Here is a 17,085-nt window from a genome sequence, read left to right on the forward strand (position 1 = left end):
TCACTAAAACAATAACATTACCAGTGATGTTCGGATTTTAAATGACAACTTGACTGAAAACAGTTTAATAGCATGTTCAAATAAAGCTTTGAAAAAGTTTCATAAAAAGTAAACCTCACATTTCAGCCTGTAAATAAAGAAAATATATAAGTCAAAATGATAATTGATTAATAAATGTTACAAAAACACAGTCGGTTATGTGTGGGAAAGGTATCACGTCTTTATTAGATCTGGGTATTAAGTGACAGCAGTGTGTACGCTGTTAATATGACCCAAACAAACAGAAAATCACTCTGCTTTGAACTGAGTAACTTCTGTAGAATTAATAAAAATACATTTCTTACTTGAATGCTGCTTTTAAATGCTCTAGTGTGAAGATAAACATGGCGGATTGTGTGCAGCTCACTCAGGGCGGGGTCATTGCTAAAACGGCAGTGTCCGTCAACAGTCGTGGGTGGGGCTTGTAAAATGTGATGTCACATTTTACATATTCTGCGAACGGCTCATTATGAGACACTGCTTATGATTAATGGGGATTAAAAAAATGTATCCTTATAGGGTGGTTGTGTACACACACTGCCAACACACAATTATGTTCAAACAACATGTAAAAGTGAATTTTGCATAATAGGTGCCCTTTGAACAGTTTTTTTTTTTTAGATTGGACAGACCCTCATTGCATTGCCAACAGCCACTTGTGTTGTCAGATATCATCCATTTTTATTTAAGTGATTTGCAGATGCTTTAATGCTGCAGATCATGTGTCGTATACGTGCCGTTTAAGTCCGACATGTTCTCTCTATAATTTCCCGTCTTTTTTCTGTAATCCGTCTCATTAACAGTGCCAAAAAGGCCAAAAAATGGTAGCATTGTTACCCAATTATCTTTTCAGTACTGTGTTCCTGTGTTCGCGGTCTTGTTGTTTAATGTCCAGGTAACGGTTTCATGCAGCACTGCTCTTCACTAGAGCTGAATGTCCACTCATGCCCAGCAGGGCTCAGGTCAATTGCATTTAAATGCAGATGACTGCTTGTTGTGGTGAAAGTGCCCACGCATAATACATATTATTCAAATGAGCGAGGCAGCTCTATGGCCCGGTTCTGGGCTTTATGTAAAACACCAGTGTAGTGATTTCCACAAGAGACAGATGCTATAGGAAATCACAGTCTCCCATTGTTCAACTCGCATAGTCAGACTCTAGATACGTTTTTTTTTTTGTCTTTTGGTAGATTATGTGCTATTTTTATCACTATATTATGTATTTATTTCTTTATTGAATTACATATATTTATAATTTCTTTCTAGTCATCTGCAGTGACTTAAGAATCAACTAGAGTATTACTCATATTAATAATGACTCACACTAAGCACAATAAATAACACAAATATTGAGTAAAATTGTGCATTTTTACATTTATTTTTTTATCAGTGCTTGTCAGTAATGAATAAAATTATCTCAAGTTTGTTGCAATGCTTTCTGGAATAGTTGCAAGATGCTGGCAATTACAAAGTGCCATGTAAAGCAGTGCAGTTTTTTCTTACCTTCTTTTTGGAACAGCATTTGCTTAGGGAACATGCCTGTGATGTAGGTTGCCTAGATAGGCAGCTCTCTAGGGTTTGGAACAGAGCTTGAAGGCCATTGCTTACATAAATAAGGTCAAAAAGAGTGTTTCTTTGTGTACCATCCAAAAACAAACCATTTTATCTTTTTCTCTATCTAGATCTGCTTCATAAAGGGGTGACGTCCATCACTAATCTAGAGGGATGGGTGGGACACCCTTTGGACCCCATTGGAACGCTCTTCAGCACGCTGATGGAAACGGGCCGCGGGGATGAAGACAGTTCGCAAGGCGGGTTTCTAGATTTCTCAGGTACAAAGATGTGAGATGCCGCAGCATGATTCATGTTATTTACAGAGTGTTTTTACGAACTAGCTAAAACTGTCAAGTCCTATTAATACCCTGTTAAAGTGTCAGGCGTCTTAAGCATCTTCTGTAATATTTATAATGGTAAACACAAGAGCCCGACCGATATGGGTTTTTTTGGGGGCCGATACCGATATTAGGGAGTAAAAAAATACGAATTTCGTATTTCGTTAAGATCGATATTCTTTATGTGTAGGCTATATTATAGTACAGCATAGTCAAAAGTTTGGACACACTTCCCATTCGTGTGTCCAAACTTTTGACTGGTACTGTATATAGAATACAGTATATAGCCTACATAAACAGAATATATATATATACATAAACACATTTTTTGCAATGATAACTCAAATGTGGTGATCAAACACTTATAATGATGTGACAAACATAGGCCTATGTGGTGGAGGCAGGATATTTAACAATTTAACAATAAACTTTATTATTCAAAATGAGTTTGACATCAGTGCACTTAACAGTAAACTTCACTTCACTTATTATAAATAACTTTAACACAAATAGAACAAAATATATATATAACTTGAATTAAGAAATTAAACAAGGTAACTGTGTAGGGCAAGCAAGCTACTGCCAAATCAACAGGGGCAGGTTTATGCAGGAAGCACAGCTTTTCCAAATGTAAACATCTAAAATAATAAATAATAATAATGAATAATATATTTTTTTTCACAAACTCTGTGTTGTGTATTTTCTGGTAATCAAATGAACATGCAGAACATTCGTATTTAAATCACAGTCACACAGACAGTCTATATATATATGTACTGACATGTTTTTTATTTATTCATCAAAAATAAGACAAATTCCATGAAATTCCGCGTTATACAGTAAATTCCGTTTTTATGACTGGATTCCACGATTCTATTTACTTAGCATTGAGTCTCTCCAACTAGGTGACAACGTTGCGTTAAATCACCATTCAACAGACTCAAGCCACCACCGCGCTGCCGTCTATTGGATTGCAGAAAGATAATAACTTTTCAATCTGCTCCGTTACTGACTGTACTGACATACTATGCCAACACCGTGTCTGCGCCGCAGCAGGACACGACAAAGCGACCGTTGAAAATCATTTGAACTTTGTGTCAGCATGTCATAAATAGAATGAGGCATTAGTTTACTGCATCTAGTGTAGACAACATCACATCACTCAGCATTGACTGAGTGGCCGCGATCAGCTCCGGTGGCCGTAATACGTGCCGTGATGCGCAGATCAGCTCTAGTCTCTAACGTCACTGAATCTGCTGTTAAAAATGAACCATCCATTCATCATATCATCATGCAAAACTAAGAATTAGAATCATTGTAATGTGACGATCAAATATAGGTGCGGGTGGGTGGCGGGCGGATAATTTGAAGCAGCGGACTCGGGTGAAGTTTGAGCTCATCAGTGCATCTCTACAATATACTGACCTGGGTGGCCAGTAGCAAACATTGGAGACAAACAAAGTATGGACAATGGACAAACTAAGTAATTACACCATTCAGAAGCATTTAATCTGCGTTATATGTTCTGTAAAAAAAAAATGTTCATATCGGCGGCATATTCGCTGATACCGATATATCGGCGACAGGCTCATATCGGCCGATAATATCGGCTAAACGATATATTGGTCGGGCTGTAGTAAACACTGTTAATGTAAACATTTATACAGCATATTTCTTGCGCCATGTGCTCCACTTAGGAAAGGCCAGTCTGTAAATATGTCGTTTTTGCTTTGTTATCGACAGAACGTCTATTTGCAGCAAGAGTTTTCAGGTTTTTAAACCACCGTAGTAGAACCGATCAACCCTCTCTCGAATTAACCTCACGTATGCAATTACTTTAGACTCTGATTAAAAAGATATGGTATATATTAAGAGTAAAGCATGAGTTTTTTATCTGAGCCTAAAAGTCATAACTTTATTCTTCCCTGCTTTTTTTAATGCACTTTTTAATGCACTTTTAATTTTAATGTTTTCTGTTCCCATCACTTATTCATGAGCTTTGATTGGAGAGATGACTGTATCACAATCAGAGAACACGGTGCTGCAATTATACATTATTGTTGCCTTTGGGCTCATGCCCATTCTGATTGGCACCTGAAAGGGTAGGTGCGATCGCCCATCTCCAGCAATCCCACTCAAGATGGAGACCGTAGAGCCACAAGTCTAGTGTATATGCAAACTCCTATCCACACTTGAACCCCTTAATGAACTTATACCTGATTAGGAGTCTTATGGTCCAAAAGGGATTTTGATGAGGATAGGATTTTGCATGATACCAGATATCTGTGGACTATGTAGGAGCTGTAACTTTGCCAGACATATCCCTATGTAGCCCTCCAAATCTCCCAGCTTCCTGTCTAGGGCTTCCTGTTAGGTTCAGTTAGTCCAAGAGTAGACAAGGCTCTCCTTAAGCCAAAGCACTGGCTTTTATTTCTCTCTTGCTGTGGTTGGCTTTGAACTTAGAGTTTATTAGGGAAGGAAAAAGAAAGAGATTTGGTGGTGGGAGTGCAGAATAAAAGAAGGTGTGAAGCCTCAAGCTTCCCTCTTTGCGCTCATTTTTGATTAGGACATTAAATCCTCCCGGAGCCAGCCACACGGGTCCAAAGAGGCATCATTAAAACGTTATGATGCTTCTCATTATTAGCCCCAAATGAGTCGCCAATGGTATTAATGTGCAACCGAGAACATGGAGCTCTGAATTCACTTTGCTGTTAAAATAGTAACGACATGAACTATCAGAAATCCAGGCTTTTTTTTTTTTGATGTTTTTTTTTTAATACATGGCCCGTTTGCTGTTTTTCAAGGTTTTAAGGGAGGGGTTTGCGCAAAAGTCCTTTTATAAAGCTTGTTTTAATCTTAGCATATCTTTAGGCCTTCATGCATAACACATCTCATTTTGGCCCAGTGTATGCATGGTGGAATCTCAATTTTAGAAACCTGAGGGAATGAATCATTACTACCAGTTAAAAGCCTGGAATTGGTGCTGAGGGATCAATGATGCCCAGCCAATCAGATGGGTCGATTCCTCACTGCCAATCAAAAGACTAGGGGTTGACTCCTTTGCAGCCAATCAAAAGGCTGCATTTAGTTCTGAGGGACTGACTCCCTCTGACCAAATCCAGCCTTTTGATTGGCTGCAAAGGATTGGTTCCTCATGGCCAATCAAAAGGCTGTTTTTAGTGCTGAGGGCTCAACCTCTCAGCCAGTCAAAAGAATTGGTGCAAGCAACTCACAGCCAATCAATAGTCTGGTTGAGGAGTCAATAGTAGCACCATATCCAGCCTTTTCAATCGACTACTGTGCAACCAATTAAAAAGCTGTATTTGGTCCTTAGGGATTGACCTCTTAGCAAATTAAAAGGTTGAATTTGGTGCTAATCAAACGGCTCAATTTAGTCCTGAGGGACTGCCTCCTCAGCAACAAATCCAACGTTTTGATTGCACGTAAAGGTTCTGTTCCTCACACCCAATAAGAAGACTGGATTTGGTGCCAAAGGATCGACTTCTTAGCCAATTATATAGCTGGATTTGGTGCTAAGGATACGTTTTTCAAAGCCAATGGAAAGACTGGTTTAGGCATCAATCCTTAGCACCATATTTGGCCTTTTAATTGGCCGAGATGTTGAGCCTTCTGCACTAAATACAGCCTTTTGATTGGTTAAGGGGCTAATCCTCGGCACAAAATCCAGCCTTTCCAATCGACTCCAGTGCAGCCAATTAAAAAGCTGGATTTGATGCCGAGTTGGTGGGAAGGCTTGCAAGGCTCAGAGCTGCATGTCGGAGTTGGCGGCCATGTAGCTGGAGATCAGTGAAGAGTGAAGAGCAGGGGCTCAGCCTGTCTGTCTTTCTGTCTGTCTCGCTCTCTCCTAGTTACTAAATACAGTCTGGGCCTCATCATATCCAATAGCATTTCGCACCATCTCACAGATATGAATGTGATGCATGAACCATCCAATGCATTTGCAAGTCCGGGGTACAGTGTATTACCTCAGTCACTCAGGAGCCTAATTGAGCATGCCTTGCCTTATGCCCTATCAGGCTGAGCTGCTTCATTAGACCAGGCAGAGTTCCTCTCTGGTGCCTCATTATACGACAAGACCTGTCTAAGAACCAGTGCCTGGGAGGAAGGTCTCACTACGGTGGTTAACTCCGGAGGTGTCACCACCTCCCGGTTTCTTACGCTCTTTCTGTTTCTCGCCCTCTGCAGCCAGCACAATGAGCTCGAGCAAGCACAGCGAGCTGCACTTGTTTCCATCCACGCGCCGCTTCCTGGAGGAGGGTGAGTCATATCTGGCCCTGGCGGTGGAAACGGCCCTGATGGGACTGGGTCAGCAGAGAATTATGCCCGACGGACTGTACGCCCAAGAGAAGGTGTGCCGCAACGAGGAGCACCTGATCGCCAAGCTGCAGGAAGTTGACCTGGACGACACCCTGGTCAAGATCTTCCGCAAGCAAGCTGTCTTCCTGTTAGAGGGTAAGTCTTGGTGATTTACAGTGCGAGGGAATGACGGCAATGCTGTTTGTTTTTCATTAACTGAGGCTGAAAGCAATAGCCTGGGGAAGCAATTTGGACATAGCTAACAATTCTGGAATGGGTGCATCTGATTTCCTCATGCGTCAGCTTAATATCTAGCCAAATAGTTTGTGAAGCGTGTCTTTAAAAATCTGCTCTAGAATAGCACATACTATATACCAAGGGTGTCCAATTCTGCTCTCTGTGGGCTGCCTTCATGCAGTTTAGCTAAAACCTGTTCCAACACACTTGATTGAATGTTCCTAGTAATCTTGAAGACCTTGATTAGCTGGTTCAGTTGTTGCAGAAAGTGATACTCTGGAAGTTGGTACTGTAATAAGCTTGAAAAATAGTTAAATCTAATGTATTTTTTACTAAACATAAAGATGATGTTAAACTATCTAGGGATCACAACATCGTGGAGGCTCCCCTGCAAAATTCGCCACCATGATGTTGAAATTAGCTTAGCAACTTTACCTGTATTTGCTAATCCATTGCTGATGTTTCTGAATCATTTATAGGGCATTGGTAGTGTGTTCTGGGTGGATGCTAGTCAGTTGCAAAGGTAGGGCCTTGTTAGATGGTCGCTTACTTCGCAAGGCCCTAGTAACCACTAAGAATACCTTAGCAACTAACCTAGAACAGTCTAGCAAACCATTCAAAAACTTAAAGGGGTCATATGATGCGATTTCAAGTTTTCCTTTCTCTTTGGAGTGTTACAAGCTGATTGTGCATAGATAAGATCCCTGACGAGCTGGGAAAGTTGTGAAGCTACCAAACTTCAACATCATGGTGGCGTGTTTTGCAGGGGCAAGAACCATGCTTGTTTTCTTCAGAAAACCTAGTTGTTTTCCTCTTTTAACAAAGTTTCAGACTCCATTAAGTTGCATTTCCCCCAAAGCGGTGTTCAGCATGCGCAAAGGCGCTCAGTGGTGGACGAGGCTTTTTGTTTCACTCGCGGCTGGTGTTGGGAGTAAAACGAAATGGTCTTTGCCTACAGAGCCGCCTCTGAACGCCACTGGGTTGTTTTGAAAGAATGAAGAGAACTGATAAACTGGCCCCGCTGTGTGGATTCCTCCACCCAGCATATGCCAAGAGCGTGACGGGGGCACAATAAACAGGAAGGCACACATTCTATTGGCTACAGGGTTTGGGGGAGTTCTGTCCAAATGTGAAAATCCATCAAAACAACAAGAGCGTTCTCACACTGAGAGACATCCAGAGCACGCCACCCCCTTCCAGCACACGCTGTAATAGAGTTAGCATGCTCAGCTGTTGTGTGTGTGTTTTCAGTTAGTATCTTCAGCAAGACGTGACTGTAGCTCTGTTGCAAGCCTAGTGAGCTGCCTTGCTGTCAGCTGGCTACATAAGCAGATGCTTACTAAAGTTCAGTTGAACAGAGGTTGACCAAACACTTTATATATACCAAGATGGTTTACTCATATTACTATGAATGGGAAAATGTTCAATGCACAAAATTGCAGATTATGTCCTACCTTTTAATTAAAAGAGCCAATAGCCAATTGACCCTTCGCAAAGACCTGCCCCCCTTTGTTACTGTTGCTATGTCCGACAAGCTATGGCGCTCTCACGCCGCACATCATGTTCTCACGCAGTGAAAAATACATCGCGAAATAAAAAGGACACTGACAACACGCTGACAGACAAAACAAAGCAGGTCACTTTTGGTATAAAAGTCTCAGCTTTCAAATTTGGTCATTTTTTTTAAAATAAATTCAAACAATTTAAAGACCGTTTTGTGGTTCTTTAATGTGTTGTGACAGATTGCTGTAACGCCTCAGTTCAAGCGGCACATGAAGCAATAATCTTTTCCTCTTTATTAGTTATAGCGCCATATAAACATGAATTAACATCAGAATGTATCTTGTTTCAACCGCGGAAAGATGTCAATACACACCATTTTTGAAGTTGAAGTCCACCAATGTTAATCTACTCTCCTCTCTGGTTTGTTTGTCGGACAAGAATGGCAGATTCGGCATTATGGTTGGTCAGATCGCCTGTCAATCGAACTCCCAGCGAAGAGTCAATTGGTTTAAAGTCATCGCATCACTGCAGTTGCCATTAGAGGCCACCCTAAGCTTTACCATCCCGAAATATACGCTATTTGAACGTAAAAAACAACATTTATGGGTCAGATTTTATTGCCGATTTGAAATGTTATTTAAATGTGACTTGAGATTTCAGTATTCCCGTATTCATGTATATAAGAGTTGGTCTTGCATACTAAAAAAAGCAGACTTTCCTCGAAAGGGACTTTAGTTTGACATTAGCGTGATGCTAAGCTAACAGCTTGAAACTCTAATAAGTATGAAATGCATAGTACAGTCCAAATCAGTTTTTTGTGTGCTATTTTTTTTTACTTTTTAGTAGTTAAATACAAAGTAATTAAATGATTTATTTTTCGCTCAAAGCTCATCACAAGGCATTCTGGGAAGTATGCATGCAGTGCTGTGTTGATAATTCAGCCAAAACAAGGGATGTTAAGAGGCAGCATGATCATGCTTTGCAAAGAAGGCAATCCCAGAATGCTTTGCAACAAACTCTGGGGAGATCATGTATCGTTGATGACTAATTCGTCGAGATAGATGTTGACTATGCGTATACTTTATTATTTAGTTATACTACTATATAATATTACTAAATATTTGTGTGTAATATGTATTTTTATGCTTATCAGAGTTAGCTTAGCAGTATGCTAACTAGTCAAGTCTAGTCGAGTGCTATTTGTGAGTTTCTGCCTATGCAGAGCATCACATATGAGGTTTTATTTTGGTTAAGATGCTGCCTAGGTAGCTGGTAGCACATTTGCCTCTAGTTTGTCGGTGTCTTGTTTGTATGTCCAGTGCTGTGTGTATTTGTGAAGTGGCTTGTGGTCGCTGTGCTCTTAAGTCGAAAATAATCTAATGACAGGGAAATCTAAGCTCTCACATATGGCTTCTAGCATTGCAGTTTATATTGCAGGCAAGTGTGAAAAGGCCTGCATGCTTGAAAGTGGGCGTGTGGTTTTCATCTGGTTTGAGGATGAGGAGGGGGAGGGTCTGTAGAACGATCTGTAAGCACCACCATGCAGCACTCGCCCCGGAAACACCACGGCCCACTTTTTGTGCGTTTTGCCTGGAAATGGATAACGTTACTTGACGCTTTTCAGAGAAGATGTTATCCATGTTCACTCTTGACCTACAGTACGACCAATCTATGATGTTGGAGGGAAACCGATAGTAATACACTTACAATACCATGGCGGTGTTTAAAGTAGAATGCGAATACTGTTAAAGTGATGGCAGCACCACAGTACTTTATGTGGTTTTGATGTGTCATGCTGAAGGGTATCTTGGGTGTGTGTGCATGACTTGGTTGTGTGGTGAAACATGAATCTCGAAGGCGTTTCTTTCTCACAAGCACACTCTTACACCCTGTTTGTACTTAAAAATCTGTGCATTTCTAACCACATCTCACACCTTCAGAAGGGCATGTGCTGTATCTTCTGAAGGTGAACGACAGCTTTATTCAAATCATTGTTCACACTTTTGCATTTTCAAACCTGTGGTTTATATTGGTGATGAAAATAACTAAATAAATGTTTTTTAAAAAGTACTTTCTGTAGGTTTCATCTACATATTATGTGACTGTATGTTGTTTTAAACATTTCACAGAAGTGTTACACCTAAATAAATTGAGTAGTACGTATGAATGGAAATTGAAACTGTGTTCATTTAAATCAGTGTTTCCTAAACTGGGGAGTTGATGAGTTGATTCAAAGCTAATAATTATTTACATTTATAAAAATGTCAACTTAAATCATAATGAATACATTTTAAATAATAATGAAAAAAACTGAAGTAATTTAATTTCATGTCATATGACCATTAGCCTACATTGGAGAACCAAAAAAAGGTGAATTTGTTAAATTTTACGTATTAACTTAAATCTGCAAAGCCATAAATTAAATAATAGAAAAATAACGCAATGCAAATTTGCATTGAAATTTGAAATGCAATGGTCATCTAAACATCTAAAAAATCTGTTATTTGTTGAGTACCATATTTGATACATCAGGCTTTTTTTGGCTCATACAGTGTGATATAATGAAAATTTAGAGCTTAAAGGAAAAAACATCAGTTTTATTCAGAGGCCCAAACTGAGCAAAAGTATGCAGTTTGGTGCAGTTGTTAAAGGCCTTTTAATTGTTAACTCTTTCCCCGCCATTGACGAGTTATCTCGTCTTTTACAAGAAAACGCTTCCCCGCCAAAGACGAGTTTTTACGACTTTTCATGTTTTCACTGTTATACACTCGGGGGCGCTATTACGCATCTTCTGAACGAGTACAAAACCTCCCGAACAAAAACACACGTGAACAGGACGGAGAAACTAGCGATCTCATATGTAAATAAATGCATATGAAAAATATGCGATCATCAGCAATAGACAGCATATAAATGAAAACTGCATAATGTTACGGAGTAAAATGTCTAGCCTGCGGCAACAGTTGTACACTGGAATCAGTTCCGGGCTGATGATGTATGAGTTCAGTGTTGCGCATGCGCCGGTGAGTCTCGTGAAAACCAACGTTTGTTAACAGGATAAAAAAAAAATCCGGAACTGCTTCCAGTGTACAACAGTGAGCGCAAGCTACATTAAAGTGATTATTATGTTTTGAACATGAATATTTTTTTTACAAAAACGCATCGATTCGCTACAGAAGGCCTTTATTCACCCCCCGGAGCCGTGTGAGACACTTTTTTTTTTTTTATGGATGGGCGCATTTTAATTAAGTGCTTTTGGACTGATGCATGCAACACCCGCTGAGTGGCATGAAACGGCTTGAAAGATCAAAGACCATTTTTAATATAACTCTGACTGGAGTCGTCTGAAAGAAGGATGAAGAAGGACATATACACCTAGGATGACTTGAGGGTGAGTAATTTATGGGCTAATTTTCATTTTTGGGTGAACTAACCCTTTAAAAAAAACTAAAAGCTATCAGTCAGATAACAGAAGGCATGTAGTAGACTGTGTGCAACAGGTTTTTCAGCAGTTTGATCATGTTGATCATTTAGAGGCCTTGTGTTTTAAAAATTATATAGTAGGCTTTGTAGGGTTAAAATATCAGGGGGGACCTAAAGTAAACGTAAAAATTAGCTGACAAAAAAGTTTGGGAATCCCTGATCTAAATGAAAGTAAATGCAATTGTTCCTGTATGTTTTTGTGTGCGTGAACGGGTGTGTTTTTCTCTTGCAGGTGGGCCCTACAGTGGTTTGGGAGAGCTCATCTATAGAGAGAGCGTTCCGATGCACACGTTTGCCAAGTATCTCTTCACATGCCTCCTACCTCACGATGCCGAACTGGCGTACAAAATTGCACTGAGAGCAATGCGGTGAGTTTCCACAGGCCGCACGGGCGACACTCTGCTGCCAAAACTGTCAAGTTCACCTACAGTAATGAACACGCCCACGGCTGTGGCTTAGTTTCCCCTCGCGTCTCTTGTTTTTACCGTCTTTACTCACCCTGAGAAGGCACGGTTACGTCTTCGCTGATCTTCAGATGTGTGTGTGTGTGTGTGTGCGTGTGTAGGGCGTGAGGTTATCTGGGGCACCGTTTAATCAAAAGGCGCCTTTTGCTTGGAAAACTGCTAAATAATTCATGGCCACTGAAAATGAGTTTTTGAAAAAGTGTGAATAATAAATATGTGTCGTTGAGTCTAATTTGGGCTGCAGATAAAGTCTTTGTCGGCATACACACACACACAACACATTCATGAAACACAAGCAAAATGAAAATCGTTCTTTCAGCTATTCTTGAGTAAATTGATATTCATTTTTAAAGGAACAATTTAAGCTTAGTTTTACAAATTATTAACACTGAAATCAGTTCTGCTTGTTCTTATGTAAATTTTCGCCTTCACTTCAGTATGTATGTTTCCATCCAAGTTGCAAATTTAATATATGCACAAATTAGAATCTTGCGAAAATGTATGTATTCGTTTCAGAGCAACGATATACATTTGATTTTACGAAATAAGAAGCTAAACCGATTTCGGTGTTAATAATTCATAAAACTAAGTGAAAATTGTAGCCTTGAAACAACAAATATGTAAATTAATGCAAATGTATGTAATTTACCAAAAAATTACACACAAATATGTAAATTTACATGTATGTATGTATGTTTCCATTCAAGTTGCAAATATAATAAATGCGCAAAATTGGATTCTTGCGTAAATTGATGTATTAGTTTCAAAGCAACAGTTGATTTAGTTCTACGAATTATCACAGAAATCACTTCTGCTTGTTTTTATATAAATTGTTGCATTCATCTAAGTATAGATGTTTCCATCCAAATTGCAAATTTAATATACACGCAAAATGGAATCTTGCGTAAATCGATACAATCGTTTCAAAGCAACATGTTTAGTTTTGCGAATGAACTCAAATCAATTCTGCTTGTTCTTATTCAAATTGTCACATTCACTTAAATATAGATGTTAGATCAGACCTATTATTATTCGTTATATATTAAATAAGTGGCAAGAAGAGTGGGATACATGTACAAATAATAAATTACATGAAATTTCAAACAGATTTTTAATCTCTTTTAAAACTAGATTTGATCAAGTGGTATTTACCAGATGTCGCATAGGTCATACAAGACTGACTCATGCATTTTTGCTTAAAGGTGAAGACCCTACTAAAATTGGGATATCGTAAAAAAAATTTGCGATAAAGCAGCACTTCCATCCCATTTGTTCAAGCAAACTGTACTGTCACTTTCAGGCAAATTGGTGCAAAGTCGAAATGAAAGTGAGAGGTAATAGTAGCCAGTCATCTGAGCGTGACCTCAAAAATACATTGATGGAAACTTGGATGCTGTGAACGTTTTTGCAAGAATGATTCTATGAATGATTTACACTTAAAAATATCGTTAGTTATGCTTGTGATTCTTAAATGTGTGCTGATGTGTAACAGAAATTCTTAAACTGTGTCCTAAATAGTTGTGATGCAATAATTGGTCCATCCACACTGAAAGCGAAAATGTTGCGCAACGTGATCACAGCCAGTTCGAACATATTTAATGTTTAATATGCAGTTAAGTGCAGTGGACTCGTGAGATTTCACTGTGAACATCAGTGTTATTTTTGATCGTATGTTGCTTTATGGCTGGTTCTGGCAAGGCTGGTCCAACAGATTTATATCGACATCTTGTCACGGATTTCCTCTCATATGTTTTATTAATTTTCCTTTTTTGACCAACCCCACACAAAAAAAAATCCAAATCTGTATGGTATTGTATTATATTTTGATTGGATTGTGTTTACCGGGGGATTTGCAGCTCAGGATACACGTATAAAGTCGATGGTATCAAACAAAGATCCACCTAAATTTAGCCAGCGCAGGAGCTTCGGGCTCAGTATTGACTTTCTTTATAAAAAGACCGTGGCCTCCAAATAACTGCTCTCCATGGCATTGGCTCAGACGAGGGCTGATCTCCTCATAATACAATTCCCTTTGTAGATAGCTTGGTAATTAGCTCCATGCCAGGACACGATGCTTGGACATATTTGCGCCGCACTGGAGACGAAGGACGAAATCCTGCTCCGACATGAATATGCATGATCAGATAGATGATTTTTAGTTGCATATGATCGGAAAGCCAAGGTAGCCTCAGAAAGCCATCAAAGATGCCCAACGTGCAACTAACAGCCAATTTACAAGGTCATATTCGACATCTGCGCATAATGAGGATGTCAATTTCGGAAGTGCACAGCAAAAATATGCTCCTATTAAGATCTCTGAAGTTCATGTCATGATTCAAACTTGGTCGAATCCAGTCAGATGCACCTGTTGGCCTCGTTGTAGTATTTCAGAAGCGCAGTGAGTGTCCAGACAAACAGGATGGTCAGTAATGGGGTGTGTGTAAAGGCCGCGGGCCGCCTCCAGGCTCATGCTAGCTGGCTAAAACAATACAGCAAAACCTCTGTTTGAGAACGACACACTGTCCTTTCCCAGAGGAAACTTCTGCTGTGGTTGTAGAGCAGGTGAAATATTCAGTATTGTCCTCTGATACTGTATTTTATTATTTACATCCATAAATCAGTCCTTTCTAGTCAGTTAATACAATTTTAATAACAAAAGTTTTTTTTTATAATAATAACTTGATATATAGAGTAATGATAAAGTATTAATATTAATATACATCTATTAATAGTAGTGTGTATTTACAGAATTTAGTTCACTGAATATTATCAAATTTTATATATATATATATATATATATATATATACTAATTAAATACAGAATGAAATGAGATTCATTGTTTAATTGTTTTATTTTTTTAAATGAAATATTGTCTACATGTAATGATTAGTTTAAACTAATTAACAAATATTTTCATCTGTACCCGAGAGATGCCATTTCTTTCGGTTCTTTTCTTGTACAGTTTGTGATTGCAGCTCTGCTAAACCAAATTTTGTATGAGAAGGAAAAACAGACCACTCACAGAAAATAAATGAGAGAAATTATGGTTGTAGGAAAGGAAGTCTCGCCTTTTCATGCACATTAGTTGGACCAGCCTGAAAAATACAGTTTTACGCTAAAGCAGCAGCATTTACTTATACCACTGTCTTGTGTTATTGATGATTGACTGTACTCCTCCACAGGATGTGGTTTGGAACTAACTCTGGTGTTAATCTTTATGTGTCTTTTTTTGTTCGCAGGTTACCAGTGTTGGAATCCATGGCTCCTTCGGGCGACATGTCCCGGCCTCACCATATAGTATCAGTCGTCCCCAATCGTTACCCACGATGGTTCACCCTCAGCCACATCGAGTCCCAGCAGTGCGAGCTGGCCTCCACCATGCTCACTGCAGCCAAAGGTTAGAGCGTCGCAGTCACATTCGCCAGCGCGTCCATCACTCACGCGCAGGCTGCAATTACCCTGACAACAGCGCTGTTTGCTTAATGGCAGGCCTGCGCACCGCATTTCCGCTAGCAGACGGCAAAACAACGAGCCCTGACCGTAAAATCAAATCTGCATTCGTCTCCTCGGTTTGGAGAAACAAGACTCTCGGAGAAGTTGCAAATTCGCAGCACTATTTTTAAGATCTAATCGCACCGCAGTGCAGAGAAGCTGAAATCAGAGGAAATCAACATGCTGGTGATAAATAGAAATCCTGTCCCAGAACTGAGCGTTTGAAGGTTTTCTCAGCGTCTTGCATCACACCGGGCGTCTGGCACTAGTGCTGACTCACGGCTCATTATGCAGCTGTGTGTGTGATGCAGTGCTGTAGACGGGTGAAAGGGTTTCTGAGCGCCTGATGTTTCTCCAAGGTCACTGGTGACTATTTGCAGTGTTTACAAAAATGACCAGTCATGTCAAATTTTCATCACTTGCGTGAATCCGTTTATATCCCATGAAATATTTACAAAATATGAAACATTCTCTGTCCTCCCTTGTATTTTTAGTAGAGATGGACATGAGGACCTGAGTAGTCAATGTTCGATCATCTTTAATTAAATGATATAAATTAAATGAATTATATTAATATTAAATATTTGTATGCTGACAACAATGTTTAGTCATGAATGCATACATATTATATTTATGTATTATTTATTATTAACATATTTTTATTTTATATATATATATAGAGAGAGAGAGAGAGTAATATATATGTAAAAATATACTCTATTATATGTTCACATTTATGATCTCTACATACATTTATAAATAATATATATAAATTGCTTATGTTGTGTAATATATATGTGTTATATATATTTATATCACAACAAAAAATAGTCTGAGAGCAAATCTTCACAAATATGGAATATGGACCTCATTTTTAAGTTTATATTAGTTTTTAGATTAATTTAAATATGAATTTCTTTACAAAGCTATTATTTAAAATGTTTTACATGATACATCAAAAATGTATACATATAAAATATATAAAACTCTTTCTCTATACATACATATACGCTAATTACATAACATTCTAATTACATTGAGAACAATATATGTATGTGTGTGTTTTCTATGTACTTTTTTGGCCACTGCATAATTTGCACACTTTGAAATGATGAAAAACTATCTTATAGTTTTAATAGCTTTACTATGTAGAAAACACATTTGTACAGATGTTTACGTCTTAACACGCGTTGTTTTCCTGTGTTGTTTGTAGGTGATGCTCGAAGGTTAGAGACAGTATTAGAGTCCATACAGAAGAACATTCACTCCTCCTCTCATATCTTCAAACTGGCGCAGGATGCCTTTAAGATAGCGACGCTCATGGACAGTCTGCCGGACATCACTCTGCTGAAGGTCTCCCTGGAGCTGGGTCTTCAGGTATCCACTTCTTCATCCATCAGCACACCGTGATCTCCACTTATACCTGTTTTTACCCATTTCCTTACATTTTCTTTTTTAATAAATCGCAGGTAATGCGTATGACGCTTTCAACGCTCAACTGGCGGCGGCGAGAGATGGTACGATGGCTAGTCACATGTGCCACAGAAGTTGGTAAGTTTGAGCCTTCAGCTTTCACTGTTACCAGATTTTGGTTACAAAAAAGCAAGTAGGCAATCAAGGCTGTTACAGTGATTTTACCATGGCATGGTAGCGAAAC

At 39.0% G+C, this 17,085-nt stretch overlaps 1 protein-coding gene across 1 annotated transcript in view; it reads left to right on the plus strand.

Moving 5' to 3' along the window:
* Window positions 1-17,085, plus strand: part of LOC107722335 (zinc finger SWIM domain-containing protein 6) — a gene marked incomplete at its 5' end in the record, with an annotated part of 31,775 nt that overhangs the window by 11,160 nt on the left and 3,530 nt on the right. The window contains 6 exons of the mRNA XM_016530656.1: window positions 1,722-1,871; window positions 6,138-6,404; window positions 11,704-11,839; window positions 15,176-15,333; window positions 16,642-16,805; window positions 16,898-16,979. Coding sequence (XP_016386142.1) covers window positions 1,722-1,871; window positions 6,138-6,404; window positions 11,704-11,839; window positions 15,176-15,333; window positions 16,642-16,805; window positions 16,898-16,979 — 957 coding nt within the window. The remainder of the gene's footprint in view (window positions 1-1,721; window positions 1,872-6,137; window positions 6,405-11,703; window positions 11,840-15,175; window positions 15,334-16,641; window positions 16,806-16,897; window positions 16,980-17,085) is intronic.

This window comes from Sinocyclocheilus rhinocerous, unplaced genomic scaffold, assembly GCF_001515625.1.
Source record: "Sinocyclocheilus rhinocerous isolate Xijiao unplaced genomic scaffold, SAMN03320098_v1.1 scaffold874, whole genome shotgun sequence".
Lineage (NCBI taxonomy): Eukaryota > Metazoa > Chordata > Actinopteri > Cypriniformes > Cyprinidae > Sinocyclocheilus > Sinocyclocheilus rhinocerous.